Raw genomic sequence first — 15,523 nt, forward strand, 5'->3', positions numbered from 1 at the left:
ACTACCCGCTATTAAAGGGCAGCATGACATTGACTTGCACGCTATAAACCCGCAACCAGCCGCATAACCGAGCAGAAAACGAGCATAACCAAAGGATCCTGGGATAACCCCGCTTGTTGTTAGATATTGCTTCAGGTTTTCGCATGGTTATACGCACCCTCCTAACTTTTACAGTTTCTATTATGTACGCACACTGTGACGGAACACAACACGAAGTTAAACATTAAGAGAAGCATCATTCATTTCACGAAGCTGTAGAAAACAAAAATAAGCTTAGACTTAAGCGACTGTCAAGAAACAGGAATGCACTGAGGACGAACGCTGCCGCCAGCGGCGACACTCGCAGAGGCAAAGCGAACGCAGGAGCGCTGCTGGCGGCATGCTTGCCAAAGCCCCGTATGAGGCCGCAGCCCACGGGATCACCCATGTTGCCAGTGGACTTGCTCAATACGTCGCCCTTGGCACCGTAGTCATCCGGCCGCTCGTAGACCACGCACGAACGGGACACGATGCTGTCATTACCGTGCAGACGAATCCTTCGGCTGCTTTTCTGCACCACGGCGATAAGGTCTTCGGTGGCATCCACGTTGCCCAGGTCGCCCAGGTGAGAGTTTTCCGAGGTCTCGGGCCCGTGCTCCTTGCCGTACGGGTTGAAGTGAGCTCCGACGGCGTCGCAGTTGTCCGTCACGTTACCCGACTCGTTGACGGTGAGCCCGTGCTTGCCAGGTTCGAGGCCGTCGATGATGCCTCGAATAGCAACGATGTCTCCATGCGACATGAATACTAAGAGTCCTTCCACGTTCTTGCCCACGATGCGGCAGCTGGCTTTACGAAGCGTCGCGTCGCCGCTCACTGCGTGCATCAGCAGTGACAGGCGCACGACTGCGACGAGCAGCTGCCGCTGGTTCACGCTGGTGCCCATCGGGTGAATCGTGCGCACTCCAGCTCTGGGATTCTCCCGTAGGCTGTCGATGTCGCGGCTGAGTATTCGCGACTGAGTATTCGCACAACAGTTGGGTGTACAACAACCGCAGGCGCACCTGTCCGCCGCACAATCGCGAACGACGCAAATGAACTTAGTTGGCTGTAAGCAATGGCGTTGTGCGGCGCGCTAGATTCTTCGCAGCTTGGTGACTATCATTGACGCAACATTTCAGGCTTTTTTTCGCTACTGTGGAACGCCTCGACAGTTAATGTCAACTTACATCAGCGGCTGAGCGATGCTACGGATAGGACAGGATAGGATGGGATATCTTTATACAATGGCGCGTACCCACTGCGGGGGATTGGCCAAGATTTCGATGGAATTAAGAAGAATCTGTCAATACAAAAATTGGTAAAGGTGTCTGGTGGAAATGGATAAAAATAATGTTTGAAGAATCTAAGAGAATCGCCGCGAAACAAGTATGAATTTCCCCACGACTGAGCAAACATCCCTATGGTAGTTTTCAAGAGAGGAGGCTCCTAGATGAATAATATTTAGAATGGAAAAATGTGAACCAAGTTGCCTGAACGTTGGTTCTAAAATGTTTTTTTTAAGAAGAAAAACGGTGGTACAATAAGAAAAAATGATCTATGGTCTCATCTTCTGCAGAGATTGGGCATAGAGGGGAGGGCGCCAGACCAGCCCTGTGACACGTTCTTATTTCTGCACGTTCTTGTTTCCTCTCAATGACTCATACCCACTACGGCGGATTGGCCAAAAGGCAAGCAGTTTATTTAGATGTAGAGGTCGATTATTTGAAATTACTGGCACATACCAACTCTGATGGGTCGGCCAAGAATCGGGTAGTCCAACATAAAGTAGTATGAAGACAATATTTTAGAATTTAACGTGCAGAAAGGAAATTGATCTTGCTCCTTCTCTTCATGATGCAAACGACTCACCACGACAGGCAAGTCAAAGATTTCGGAAAATAAGAAAAGCGTAATGCGTTAAAATGTTCTCAATATGGCTGGCAAGCATAGAAGGGTGGATGCAAGACGACCATTCGAGCTGCAAGGAGAATACGAAAAGCATGCAACGAAGGAGCGATGGGAGGTTATGAATGCGCACGAATCTTGCCTTAGCGTAACCATATTTACTGGTGCCACATGAAATATGGAGCTAGGTCGCAGGATGGAAACTACTGTGCCTTAAAGGTTCCACGATATTGGTTCTGCTTTCCATAGAACAACGGTGGCAAGAAACAAACAAGCAGTGCCTAAAGGACTGTCACATTGCTTAAGAGCACAAGGAACTCTAGCCGCAAGACCACGTCTATCGACACGTGGGTTACGCTCAATATTTCCAGTTCCCGGCGCTTGCTAGTCGGCGGGACCTTGTATTGGCGCAGCGAGCGCCGGCGTGAATTCCATTAGACTTTCAGATGCTGCGACTGCGGTCTCTGCAGGGTGCATCGTTCTTCGATCAAGTAGAGATGTAGGAAGGGTGCATACTGTCGAATTCGGACTGCATTCAAACGATGCGAAACCAAGAATCAAGAAAAGAAGTGCGCAGACGTCGACACTTCTTACTTATTGAACGGTGCATTGCGAATCAAACATAGGAATCGTTTCTGGGAGTGTATATATATATATATATATATATATATATATATATATATATATATATATATATATATATATATATATATATATATATATATATAATTACAAACAAAAGGTCTCTAAATAAAAATTCGCACGGGGGGCAGTGTAGACTAATTGCACGACTTTACTATAGCAAAGAGCCTGGGAAATGTTAAGAGGCAGCTTTAGCTCGAGTACTCCTATCGAAATACATGTGAAAGGAGAATTCGTTTTTTCTCGGCAATCACTGCACCAAATTTGACGAGGTTTGTTGCTTTTAAAAGAAAAACTTAAACTCTAGTGACTGTTGGTTTCTAATTCTTGATTTAGGTCGTCAATTTTTTATTAAAAATCGGCAAAAATCGCAAATTTTCTGAAAACGAAACTATCAAGTTTACAACTCCGTAACTCAGCAAGAAAAAAATGTTATCGCAATTCTGTGAATTGTACCTGATAGCACATTTGAAGCGGAGAAATTTGACATCTTACACAGGAATCTGAAAAAATTTATTAATATGTAGTTACATCTTTTGCAAAACCCTCGTAAACAACGTAACAAATTAACATAACATGTAAAATGACATATAAAATTTGTCCGCTTTTAATGATCTCATGGATTCCGTCCACAGAACCGCGATATCTGTTCTTGATGTAGAGCTATTAGCTAGTAAACTTCGTGCTTCTGTTCTTTCCAAGATTCTGAATTTTTGAAAATCTTTTTAACGAAATTCAAGCCCTAAATCAAGATTGCGCTTCCAACAGTTACTAGAATTTAACTTTCTCTCTCAAATGCAACAAATTTCATCAAAATCGGTCAAGGGGTTATCTCAGAAAAACGTTTCTGCGTTTTTACGTGTATTTGATTAGGCCGCGTCGGTGTTGGGCCTGAGCTAAAGCTTTCTCTTAAGCACAAAAAAATATATATATATTCGTCACCTGGGTATAGTGAAAATACTACATAAAATAATTGACGATCAAGAAAGAGAGCACTGGAAATTCGTACAAACTAAGCAAAGTTGTAAACTTTTCTATGAGGAAGCCCTGAGAGATGGTTTAGAAGGTGCGATTATACAAACTTCACCGTTGACTTGTAATGCGAAATGTTGGGAGATGTCTATAAGAGATGCAGTTAAAGACGCACTGGGCGCCTGTACAGGCGGGGTAAGATTTGTGGTCTCTCTATTTGAAGACAAGCACTGAAGCGAACGGACTCTTTCAAAAAATTGACTACTAGATAGCGTCTTTAAATGATGTACATAGCAGTTCCCTCTCATAGCCAACCGCGGTTTCCATATGCACAGCACGGCGGCCACCTGGTGCAGGTGCCGCATTGAGCGAAACAATGCTCACGCATGCTCATAATATGCTCATAATAGTATTTAACTGAAATAGTTGGTTCATAGCCAAGACGAGTTTTGAGCAGCTGAATTGAAAAAAAAAATCATAGAACTAAGGAAGATAGACAAAGACGTCACTGTCCTTGTTCTGTCTTCCTTAGTGCTTTGTTTTGTTTTGTTTTTTCAGTTCAGCTGTTCAGAACTCCTCATGTGCTGTTGCTCTGAACTAACGGACGCGCTTCCGCACCCGAGCTCGAAAAGACAAGGAGCGGCTGCTCATTATATATTGGCCCTCCCGGATTTCCGACCACGATCTAATGACGCAAATGTTGATCAAAGGTTCGACTAAATGCGAGGCGAGCACCGTTACTACGTTGCCCGGGAAAGGCTCTCGCTGACTCCGTCGGCCCACGGTGAGCGAAACGGTGGTGCTTGCGATGCTGCGTCCAACTGCGGACGCATGTATTACTGCCTCAGAATGTCTCAGTCGCCGCTACCTCTTTCGCGTGTCGTGGCGTGATTCGAATCTATGAACCATATTCGAAAAGCCAGACGAGGCACTTAGTAAATATCCCTCGGAGAAACGACGAAGCTCCGAGTGACAGCCACTATGACGCTGTCCAATTATCAGCAGAGTATACGGGCCTTCCCATCTCGATCTGCTGCAGGAGCACCACGAATTGTACTCTTACACTGGTGTGTTTGAGTCCAAACACACTAACCTGTTGCTTGTTATCCTTGGAGTAGGGGAGCAGTGTGGAGACATGGAATATGATTTCGTGGCCCTCGTAGATAGTGTAGACCGAGTGCTTGCCCGTCATGTCGCCTGAAAGCGGTAAGTGGAAGGGAATAAAATAAGCATGGTGTAAGGAGCATGACTAACCATAAATCAAGAAACGCAACTAGCTTAGCGTTTTACTATTGTCGAGGGAAACTCTGCAAGATGGTGTAATCGCAGTAACAGCTTGTGTGAGGTAAACTATACCTGAAATGCGCAGGTCAGCTTTCAATGCAAGGACATCCGGCTGTTGTTGTCACCCAGCAACGCTCGTCGTATATCTCGAGATTTGTGCTCGTTAACGCCTACCTTTGCCTCAGTAAAGTGACATAAAAAAAAATTCTCACCCGGTGCGCTATTATTTACATTGCTGACTGTTACAGGGTGGTTCTACGAATACGTTAAGAAATATTTAAAACAGCTGCTTCGAAATAAAAGGATGGTTCTTCGGTGACATGCCGCCAGTGGTGGCGACGACGGGTGACGGGTGATACGGGACAATAATTTGCTCATTAACAAAAACCAATTAATAATCTTTTCTTCCACGTTTAGTTTCAGCGCGCTCATCGCAATCGGGAAATTGAAGCGAGCTTTCCGTACAATCTGTGCCAAATTTTGGATCTGGAAAAATTGTAATAAATGCGGAAATGTGGCACGACAAATTTCGGCGATCAGAGCGCGCCTAACGGAAACTGGTAGGCTGCAGCAAGAGAAAAGTCAAGGCGACGTTCTGCTCACGTCACACAGCGGCGGGCACCCAGCCCGCTGCGACAGCGAGTAGCTCGGAGCGCTGGCTTCCCGCTGCTGGGTTACATGAGCATGGGTTTAGGTTACATGAGCAAAACACCGCCTCGAGGGACACGGCTTTGCGCTCGCTGCAGACTCCCAGTTTCGCTTTCGCGCACCACTAATAGCTGAAATTCATCATGCCGCAGTTCCGCGGGTAATCGCATTTTTCCAGATACAAAAGTTGACATGGCTTGTACGGAGAGCTCGCTTCAATTTCCTGATTGCGATGAGCCCGCTGAAACAGAAAGTTTAAAAGTTACTTAATACAGTTTGTTAATACATCGTTTTGTTAATGAGAGACGAATTACCACGTATTACTCGCAACGCCGCGGTCGCCACCACCGACGGCATGTCTCCGAACGAACCGTCCTGCTATTTCAAAACGGCTACCTCGTAGCCGCTTTGGCAGGTACGTGGCTGATATACGCAACTGATAACGGGGTGTTTCGGCTTCGTAGAAACACCCCGTATATCAACAGCGTACATGTACAAATTCTGCAAGCAGCCTTCAAGTTGCCTGCCGCCTACTATGGTCCAGTCCACCATTTGTATAGAAGCGCATCCAGCCCACACACCCGCGCGTGCGTTCTGTCGTATACTACTGCTCTTGCCTATAATGCAGTGACGAGCGGGGGAACAGTGCGTAGAGCTAAACTGCCGACATGCTGATAGAATTATTGATCGATTCGCTGACTTTTACACACTGCACTAACTGATTGATAAAGATATCCCTTGCCTATGATGAACGCCGTTTCACGAGCGTCTCAAATTAGCTTTCTTTTTTTTTTTGAACGCATAGTTTCTGTTGCAGACATCTAAATATCGCTCCATGATCGTTTTTGCTTTACCTCTATCGAAATTTCAGTAGCACATCGGCCGAAACACCTACCCGCCGCTGCGCTACCACGGGGGAAGCCAGAACCCATATAGTCCTATGCCAACTTAGTGTAGCGCAGGCACAGGGACGCGGACACATAAGCCGCGTTTACATGAATGCGACAGGGTCGCATCGCATCGCATTTCTAGTGCATCGCATTAATGCGCCAGGCGAGGGTAGATTTACGGGTGCGAGTCGACTCTCGCGGAGCATGTAAACGCAGGGCCGTTGCATTAGGAATTATGGGAAGGAATTAGTTGCGGGACTGCCATGCTGGTGAAGCTGCGAGAAGTAAAATAGGGTCCCCCATGGCAACTTCGCTCGCCGCAGCGTGCTCTACGCGAACCTACTTCTCCGCAGAGGAAACCACTGCTTTTCTTGCCATCATATGTGAATTAAATATTGGTGAGCTGTTAGATCGTTGACGGCAGAGCCATCGCGAACGCTCTTGCGCGCAAAAATACTTTAATGTAGGTCAACCGCATCTGACGACGTCGCTGCTGATGCTGCATGCATCAGCGTACAAGATAACGTGTAAGTTAGCCCATGCAGACAAAAGTAGCATAAGGTGGAGACGGAACGCTGCATTCCTAAGCATTTTGCACAAGCGTCAGGCTCTCGGTAGTCGGTACAGTCGGCACTCAGCCACCAACGTGCACTCGGCCCACTACCGGAAACCAGTTACACCGGAAGTCGGCTGCACTTCCCTTATACGACACCATGTGGCGCTACGTTCTCGCGAGAGTTAATGCGCTACACGTAAACGGCGTCGCATCGCCTTTCCCAAATGCGCTTGGAAATGCGATGCGCCACTGTCGCATTGATGTAAACGGGGATACTGATTACTAATTCTTTGGTTTACAGCATGCGTAGTTATTCCAGCTCTTTGTTTGATTACCATATCGAGGATATGCTAACGCATGCGTCACCAAAAGTTGCTATGTGTCTAGCTTCTAAAACCAAGCCGGTGATTTCTCACTTCCTTCTGCCCATAGTAATGGTTTCATCTCTAATTGCAATTTCATCGCTAATCGCAAGAGAGGGCACGAAAAACCATCAGACGCCACGTTTTTTTAATTTGTTATTGCGCTCCCACAACCTGTCATTCATGCATGTCCCGGTCTGCCCGATGCAACATTTTGCGCAAGTCAAGGGAATGCGGTATACGACTGACTAACTGGTCGCGGATTTGCTCCATGGCCTCTGAGATAGCCGGGGGCGTCGCGTCACCGGTCTGTTTATAGGAGCTAGAGGCACAGGAAATTTTGGCCACACATGTGTTATCGAACCCCCGATGTGTTTTTCAAATAAGGGGCTCAAATATCTACACGCTCTGAAAACCAAACTTCTAACAATCAGCGTAGGCCAAAATGTGACCGTTGATTGTGGTTTCGCTTGGCCTTCCTCGCAACGTGTTCTACAACGTTTCGGGGAATAAGTAGGGCTGTCAATCTGTTACTGGAAGTTAGCGTTGTGCGTTGTCTCACGTGCATTCCACGTCTGGGTCGTTCTCCTTGCACTACAGCAAATTATAAGGTGCCATAAACAACACGCCTACGTATGCTCTAATCGCAAAGCACTCGTTCCCCTTTCACAGATGCTATCAGGCTACGATGTAACCACAAGCACTTCAGTTTTTGGTGCTGGGCTAGGGGCGTTAAATGATACAAAAATCCCCCAAAAAGGAAAAACAAGAAACATCACGTATGTCAATTTCAATTTTGACGTGTGGTCTCTGCGCATGCTTGCGTGGCTACTGGCGGAAGCAGCTGTATTTGTGGAATGGCGCCGGTGGCATGTGCGCGCGCGCGTACCTTTGACATCCAGGCCTCCTCGGTACTTGTCCCAGCCCTTCAGGCGAACTTTCTCGCCAAGCAGGTTGACGAAGCGGTCGAACTCTCGACTTCCCACCTCTGTTTTTCAAAAGGGAAAAGAGCACTGTTCTTATGAGTCAGCCTTACAGCACAGCACAGCCTGCGCAACAATTACTGCACGCTATATATATAAACAGCGCACAAGTATAGCGGTTTCGACAAGAAGCGGCAAGTAACTAAACAAAGACGCAGGTGAAATTATCTACGCCGACCAAGTCTGTCTTTTTTTCCCCTCCTTTGACATGCATTTCTTGGAGCGCAAGGGCCTTCACAATTACGTCCATGTGCATTTTTGGCGGGAAACTCGAAGAGCAGCGAGCGAGTGAGTCGCGCTCATCACTCTTAAAACAGTTGCACCCTTTGGGGTGTATATTTGTCCCACAACAATATTCGTCTTCTGCCTTGTTTGCGTTTCCTTTCCTGAAAACTCGGCGCTCGCTACTTTCCTGTCGAGAATGCTGCGTCACACTGATAAGACGCTTACCGTTCGTGACTGGAAAGTACCGGGCTCGCAGCGTTAAAGAAAGGAAACGCGGGCAGCACGGATGACGATTATAGTTGTGGGACAAGATACGCCCCAAAGGGTGTAAATTTTTCTAAGAGTGATGCTACACTCTTAAACAAATGTGCTACACCCTCTGAGATGTATATTTGCCACACTACGATAATCGTCATTTGTCCTGCTGCGTTTTCTTTCTTGAAAAGGCTGCGCTCGTTACTTTCCTGCCGAGAATGCTATGCCATGCTGATAACGCGCATGCCGTTCGTGACTTGGAAGTACCGGGCTGGCAGTGTTAAAGGAAATGCGGACGAGACAGATGACGATCGAGTATCGTTGTGTGGCACACTCTACACTCTAAGAAAAGTTTACACCCTTTGGAGTGCCCCTTCTGCCACACAACGATAATCGTCATCTGCCTTTATGCGTTTCCTTTCTTGAAAACGCCGCACCCGCTACTTTCCTGTCGGGAATGCTATCATGCTGATAACGCGCATGCCGTTCGTTACAGGAAATTACCGGGCTCGCAGAGTTAAAGAAAGGAAACGCATGAAGGCAGATGACGATTGTCGTTGTGTGGCAGAAGGGGCACAACAAAGGGTGTAAACTAAGAGAAAGGAAACGCGGGCAAGATGGATGACGATTATTGTTGTGGGACAAGATAAGCCCTAAAGGGTGTAAACTTTTCTAAGAGTGTAGAGTGTAAAGAAAATTGCACCCTTTGGGGTGTATATCTGCCACACAACGATAATCGTCATCTGCCTTGATGCGTTTCCTTTCTTTAACACTGCGAGCCCGGTACTTCCTAGTAACGAACGGCATGCGCGTTATCAGTGTGACGCAGCATTCTCGACAGGAAAGTAGCGAGCGCCGAGTTTTCAAGAAAGGAAACGCAGGCAAGGCAGATGATTATTGTTGTGGGACAGATATACACCCCAAAGGGTGCAAACTGTTTTAGTGTGTAGTCCAACATTATCGGCGCCCGGGCGAGCGTCGTTAGACGGTGGGCGCGTCGCAGCGCGTTGGCCGCGTCGGGTTACGTTCGCGGCGCCAGTGCGTCGAACCATCTGTCGAAATACATACGCTGTTGTTCTGGCCAACGTGACCTAACGTGTGCGCGCGTTCACCCTACATCGGACTATATTTAGGCCTTAAGAGTACGCCAGCAGTTATCAGTGATTGAGATGGGAAAGTCGCGGCACGTTTAAACGCACATTGCATGCCAGAAAAGCAAGAGCAGTTGAGTCACCATTGCTGAACATCTCGTCGTCAGTGCTTTGGCCAGCCTCAGCATACAGCACGCCAAATTTGAAATTCACAGATCCCTGCGGCACAGAGAAAGAGAAAAGCATCGAGTCTTTCATAGACATTTGCAACACTGGACTCAGCCAAAACCTTTGCATACGAGAAAAACAAAGTGCTGGCCTGAATTGACGTTGCACACGTTCTGTGCCTAGTTCCATTTGGTCATGCAGTGCCGAAGATAAATTTGTCGAAAGCGGTTGAGTTCCTTAGACTGCATTCACAAACTCGCAAGCTCTAAGGCTGAGGTTGTGGACGTTGTGCAGAGGTTGCAGGTTCAGTTAATTACCAGTGGCAAATTATCTTTTCGCTCACTTTCTTTTGCGTTGACTGGATTATTTGTAAATTTCAAGTAAGCATAATAAGCCTCCTATGCTTACTCTGACTCCATTATCTGTCACTTCTTACGGCTGTCGTTTTTTCATGCAACATACGTTATATCCGCCAGTCGGCACCTTGGGTGTACATATAAAGAATAAATGTGCGTCTCGCGATTTCAGCCCGCCCCTCCTACACACGTACTCAATACTTCGTGCCAAATATTCATTTTCTAAGTTAGCGAAGGCGTTCGGCCAATAGCAAACAGCCCTTACTAACGAAAACCTTGGCGAGCCATAGATCCGCACTGCGTGTGGAAAGCAGATCGGTCATATCATGGCCTGTATTCACAAAAAAATTACTTGCGCAAGCACTGCTCGTACGAGAAGATTACGATTAATCGTGACGACGGAAACATTATTATTAGTCAAGGCGGCCGGTTAACGGGAAACAGCACTGACGAGCAAAAAGAAACAAGAGGAAAGAAACACGGCTCATGATTATTTTTTTTTAATCGGTAATGTTGTATTGATCACTGAGTGGCAAGAAACTACGCATGTGCCGCATTCAACCACGACGAATCGTAATCTCGGTCTTTATAAAAGTTTCGAAAAAGGCGCAGCTAAATGACAGGGCAAAAACTTACCTCTTGTTCTTCCAGCAAAAGCAGGTCCTAGAAGAAAAAGATACAGACGTGAACGCTTGACCCTGTTTAAGCATAAGTGTTAGCAAATGGATCAACTCACTGACAGGAGCGTGAAGTCAAAGATAGGACGCGGATTTTAATTACACCATGTACAGAAATCAGTGTCCCACTGACGCCAGTTTATACCGGCTGTTATTTTTTTAGAAGATCCAAAATTTTTAAATATCGCCTCTATCAGATAGCGGAATTCTAATCCTTGATCTAAATAACTGAGAAAAAAATCAACAATAAAACGCCTGGTAGTTATGCGAACAAGACAACTCCATTTAGTTTCGACCAACTGTAGTTATGCGGTTGGAAGGAAATGAAATAAAGTTAGTTGGAGACAGCGTTTGTTTGTATGGGAGAAATAATTAGCTGGCCACGCCGTATTGTCTGACTGAGCGACGCGAAACTATTGGAGTCGGACAATGTAATCCGAGCTTGCGTTCTTGACAGTCGAAAATACAACGAGCTCTCGGCCGCAAGCCTCGACGCGCATCCGCGTATCCTGTGAGGTCCGTATGCACATTAGAGCGGCCAGAGCTGTGGCCGGCAGTAAATCAGACACATTGTAAGCATCTCTCAAAATAGGCCGTTTTCCCTTTATTTTTTCTTTGCACGTGGATTCGCGGCTGCTTATGTATGCCTCAGAAGCTATGGTTTGCCGTGAATACGGCGTGCAATGGGGTGGCCAGCAGGACCAATCCAATGTTGAGCAGGCAATCGCCGTCTAAACTTCTGCGGCCGAATAGCTTTATGGCCAGATGGGCTCTTGTGCATCGGGTATTCCGAGTGCTAATTTCGGCAATGGCTCGCACTGCTTCGCCATGCAGATAAATTTGTTGTCATTTGGTACCAAATGTTGACGCGTTCTTAAAGAAAGCGGCTTAAAATAAACCAAAATCCCGACGAAAGAGGACAAGCCGCTGCTTAACCATTCCGAGCCGTCACCAAACTCGGAGCTTCAACTGGTGATGCATGTGTCAAAGCTAGACACCGATAATGGTACAGAGAAGCGATACCGATCATTTGTCGTTTATATTACTTTTATCTTCCATTATAAAATTTTATATATAACCTATTCTTTAGAGAAAAGTGGAATCTCTAAAGCTACAAGATCTGTAGGTGCCCTCCCAGTAAATGTTATCCTTCATTGGAACTACACAGTAATGGAGGAACTCTGGCGGTAATTTCTGGATATGGCTGAAGGTACCACTTTATCGATTGTACCATTTTGATCGCCATTTGCCTTCCACATGGTTACCACAATCACAGTGATCATCATCATCATTGTATGTTATGTTCACTGCAGTACAAAGGCCACTTCCAGCGATATCTAATTAACCGTGCCCTGCGTCAGCCAACTCCACCCTATACCTGCAAGTTTCCCAATTTCATACCACCACCTAGTTTACTGCGTTCCTCGACTGCGCTTCCATTTTTTTTTTTGCATCCATTCTGTAACTCTGCAACCATTCTGTACCCACTGGTTATCTGTTCTACGCAATAACATGGCCTGCCTTACAGTAGGAGAGCGCAAAATTATGAGTGTAGGTCCGAATTCTAATTGCTGACGGCTAGGGATCCGTTTGTTACGTCCTTTTCTCAAAGACTAGGGCGCACTATGACCCCTTTCTTTTTGGCATGCCATGGAAATTGACGGTATCAAAATGCATATGCTGAATTTTTTGGACTACAGTCCGCGGACTACACATGTTAGAAAGATAAAATTTTGCGTGGCGCGAACTATTATTAAGTGCTGACTACACATGATTTCATTTTAGAGAATGATGGCGCGCTTGCAGAAAACGAGACCCGGCTGTGTCTGCCACATTTTACCATGCTAAACAGCATAGGTAAATGATCGTTGTGGCGCGACCAATGTTTCCAGCTGATAGTATAATGGTGCTCGCGATACTTAGTGGGCTGCTTTTCAGTAACTGTATTTCTGATGACATTGGCAAAATCTCGTGGAATGTGAATAAGAAATAAGAGAACGCGTAAAATTAGGAAGAACACATAGTATTTCTTGAACAATAGTTACAAATGGGCCATTTCTTCGTGGCACGAAGTCCCATGTCAAGTTGCCCTCAATGGCCTCACAAAAGCCGGACTAAAAAACTGCTGCAACAGAGGTGTGGTATCATCACGGCGATGATGAGATTGACGTGCCGTTCGTCGAATCGGACGTGCCTGTTCTGTTCCAACGACTCCAATGAGAGTTATTACAGGTTTTGCAACTGACTTCTATGCAGCCTTATAAAGGACCAAGGATTTTATTGTTGGACAATCGATTATTTTGCTTACCAACTGCACGGCGATTGTAGACAATCGAAAAAAATAAAACTTTTCATGCCAAATTTGACTTTGCTGACTGTACGTACTATAGTCTATAGCATGAATTATAGTCCGAGAAATGCGGTGCTTATGGAAGAGCGTTCCAATCGTCATCTCTGGGTATGTCATATACTGCAACGCTTAATCACATAAACGACTGTCTTTAGTTAGAGAAGTGTCCAAATTCTACGTAAAGCGTCTCCCCCGTTCGGCGTGGTCAGAAAATATATGGAGAGTTGGTCCTCCGCAGTGCCTGCTTCGTCGTGAAGTCAGCATGAGCAATTTGGTTTAGCAATGCGTGCTCTACTACCCACCTGTGCCCAAGAGTGCCGTACGTTACGAAATGAGTGCCTCAAGTAGTCCGCTCAGCAACACTGAAGCGAATAGGGAAGAGGGGGGTGGGGGTGCTTCGCATACTCCGCTCCCCAGGCAACGATCAAAATCCGCTCACTGTGTGAGACGGATGAAAAGGCACCGCCGGCCCCCACTTCAATACTGGAGAGGCTGCAGATCTGGCTTCGTCGTGTTCTAGCAAGTTAATCTGTAGTGAATGTACATAAAACAACGCCTTAATCCAACGTGCACAGTCTAGTGCCCTTTGAAGGCTCAAGTGGGCAGCTTAAGAAAAACATAACGAAACCTAACTCGCTGACGAGTGTCAAAAGAACCCTTACGTGTCATTTTTCTTTCTTCCGTTCTTTCTTTCTCTCTTCATTCATTTCTTTCTTACATTACCAAGCTGCAGAAATCGCTGGACACGCGAAAACGCAAATTGAAAACAAGCCACCACGCAGGCGTCTTCGTCGATGGAAGAGCGGCCAACGGTATTAAATTAATGCGCCGACTCGCTTACGCCGCAGCGAGAAAGAAAGAAAAGCAAGGAAGACCAGGCAGATAAACCACCGTGGCCGTGCACAGGCAGCCGTAAAGACGCGACGTCGTATTCTTACTATGGCAGTCGTGTCTGTTAGCGCACGTATTTATGTGCGTAAGGGCGAGCGGGCCGGGCCCTAATCCTTCTGCCTCTCTTTTTTTCCCCTCTCTAACAAACTACCTCGAAATAAAACACACCAGCAGAGCAGAGGACAACCGAAAGACACGGCCACACGGGAAAGGACGCTGCGGCTCGTTATGTACACTGCCTCCGACATTCCCAAAAGAGCGCAGCTCGGCGTGATGCTGCGAGAGCAAATCCGCTTTTCTTCGGAATGCGTAAAACGTGCCTTCGAGCGGCACAAGGCGCCGTTCACACCCCCCCCCCCCCCCCCCTTCCCTCTTTCAGTCCCCATCCCTCTACCTCACGGTATCTATTTCTCTCTGGTCGCCGTGCGCCGGCCGTACACGCTCTGATGCGCCGCTCTCTCCCTACATACGATAACGCTGGCGCTACCCCAACCTCCGCGTCCCTCCCCCTGTTTTCTTTTTTTTCGGCCGCACCTCCCGCAACTATACAGACGCGTTCCGCAGGCCGTGCGAAGGACGTAATTTTGCGAATCACGCAGCGGAAGAGGCGAGCACGCGTGTTAGGAGGGAGGAAAAAGAAGAAACTGCGACTCAAGCCGTGTACCAACTCGGCACGAGCCATCTACGCGACTGGACGCACAGATCGTTGAAGGTACCTCTCTTTCCGAAACAAAGTTGGCGCTGAAATGACAGGCAGCAATGGGGTAACGGCGACGCAGAGACGTCGAAGCCGATCCAGCGACCACGCATACACGGCAAGACCGCGCGACTGTATACATAGGAGAGAACGCTCATAAAGAGACCCGTCCACGGATATTTAAAGAACACCATTCCCCCTTCTCTTTTGTGGAACAGTCAGAAGTGTCTGTACGCGCCCGCATCGGTTTCTTCTCAAGACGTGCCAAAAACAAACAGTATTCAAGATGTTTCCTGGGCTATAAGCACGGAGTAAGACAAATGGCAGATCCAACTGGTCTGTTAACAGTGTTCCCTTTTTCCTGCGATGAGAGGAAAGTTGAGGCCTACAGAAGTTGCGGGGAGAAACAGTTGTGAAGGTCTGTTGCGGAGAGGGTGAGCAGCGGAGGCAGAGAGCACGGCGGCGTGCTGCGCGCGCCGAGGGCTAGTGCCTTTGCGGCATTGTTAAAGGGCCCTCATAACCAGGCCTGGCATTTTTAAACAAACAACGATAG

The 15,523-nt window shown here is 47.0% G+C and overlaps 2 protein-coding genes across 5 annotated transcripts in view; both read right to left on the reverse strand.

The window, feature by feature from the left end:
* The window catches only part of LOC135914200 (GTPase-activating Rap/Ran-GAP domain-like protein 3), a 557,065-nt gene that overhangs the window by 50,846 nt on the left and 490,696 nt on the right, over positions 1-15,523 (reverse strand). For all 4 annotated transcript variants that reach the window (XM_065446945.1, XM_065446944.1, XM_065446946.2 and 1 more), the window contains 4 exons: positions 10,992-11,018; positions 9,975-10,050; positions 8,167-8,265; positions 4,631-4,734 (listed from right to left, as the gene is read on the reverse strand). In XM_065446945.1, the coding sequence (XP_065303017.1) occupies positions 4,631-4,734; positions 8,167-8,265; positions 9,975-10,050; positions 10,992-11,018 (306 nt within the window). The remainder of the gene's footprint in view (positions 1-4,630; positions 4,735-8,166; positions 8,266-9,974; positions 10,051-10,991; positions 11,019-15,523) is intronic.
* On the reverse strand, positions 217-1,252 carry LOC135914187 (superoxide dismutase [Cu-Zn] 5-like). The gene has a single exon (XM_065446929.1). The coding sequence runs from the start codon at positions 920-922 to the stop codon at positions 245-247; it is 678 nt and encodes a 225-aa protein (XP_065303001.1). The 5' UTR covers positions 923-1,252; the 3' UTR covers positions 217-244.

The sequence above is a fragment of the Dermacentor albipictus genome, chromosome 1, assembly GCF_038994185.2.
Source record: "Dermacentor albipictus isolate Rhodes 1998 colony chromosome 1, USDA_Dalb.pri_finalv2, whole genome shotgun sequence".
Classification (NCBI taxonomy): Eukaryota; Metazoa; Arthropoda; class Arachnida; order Ixodida; family Ixodidae; genus Dermacentor; species Dermacentor albipictus.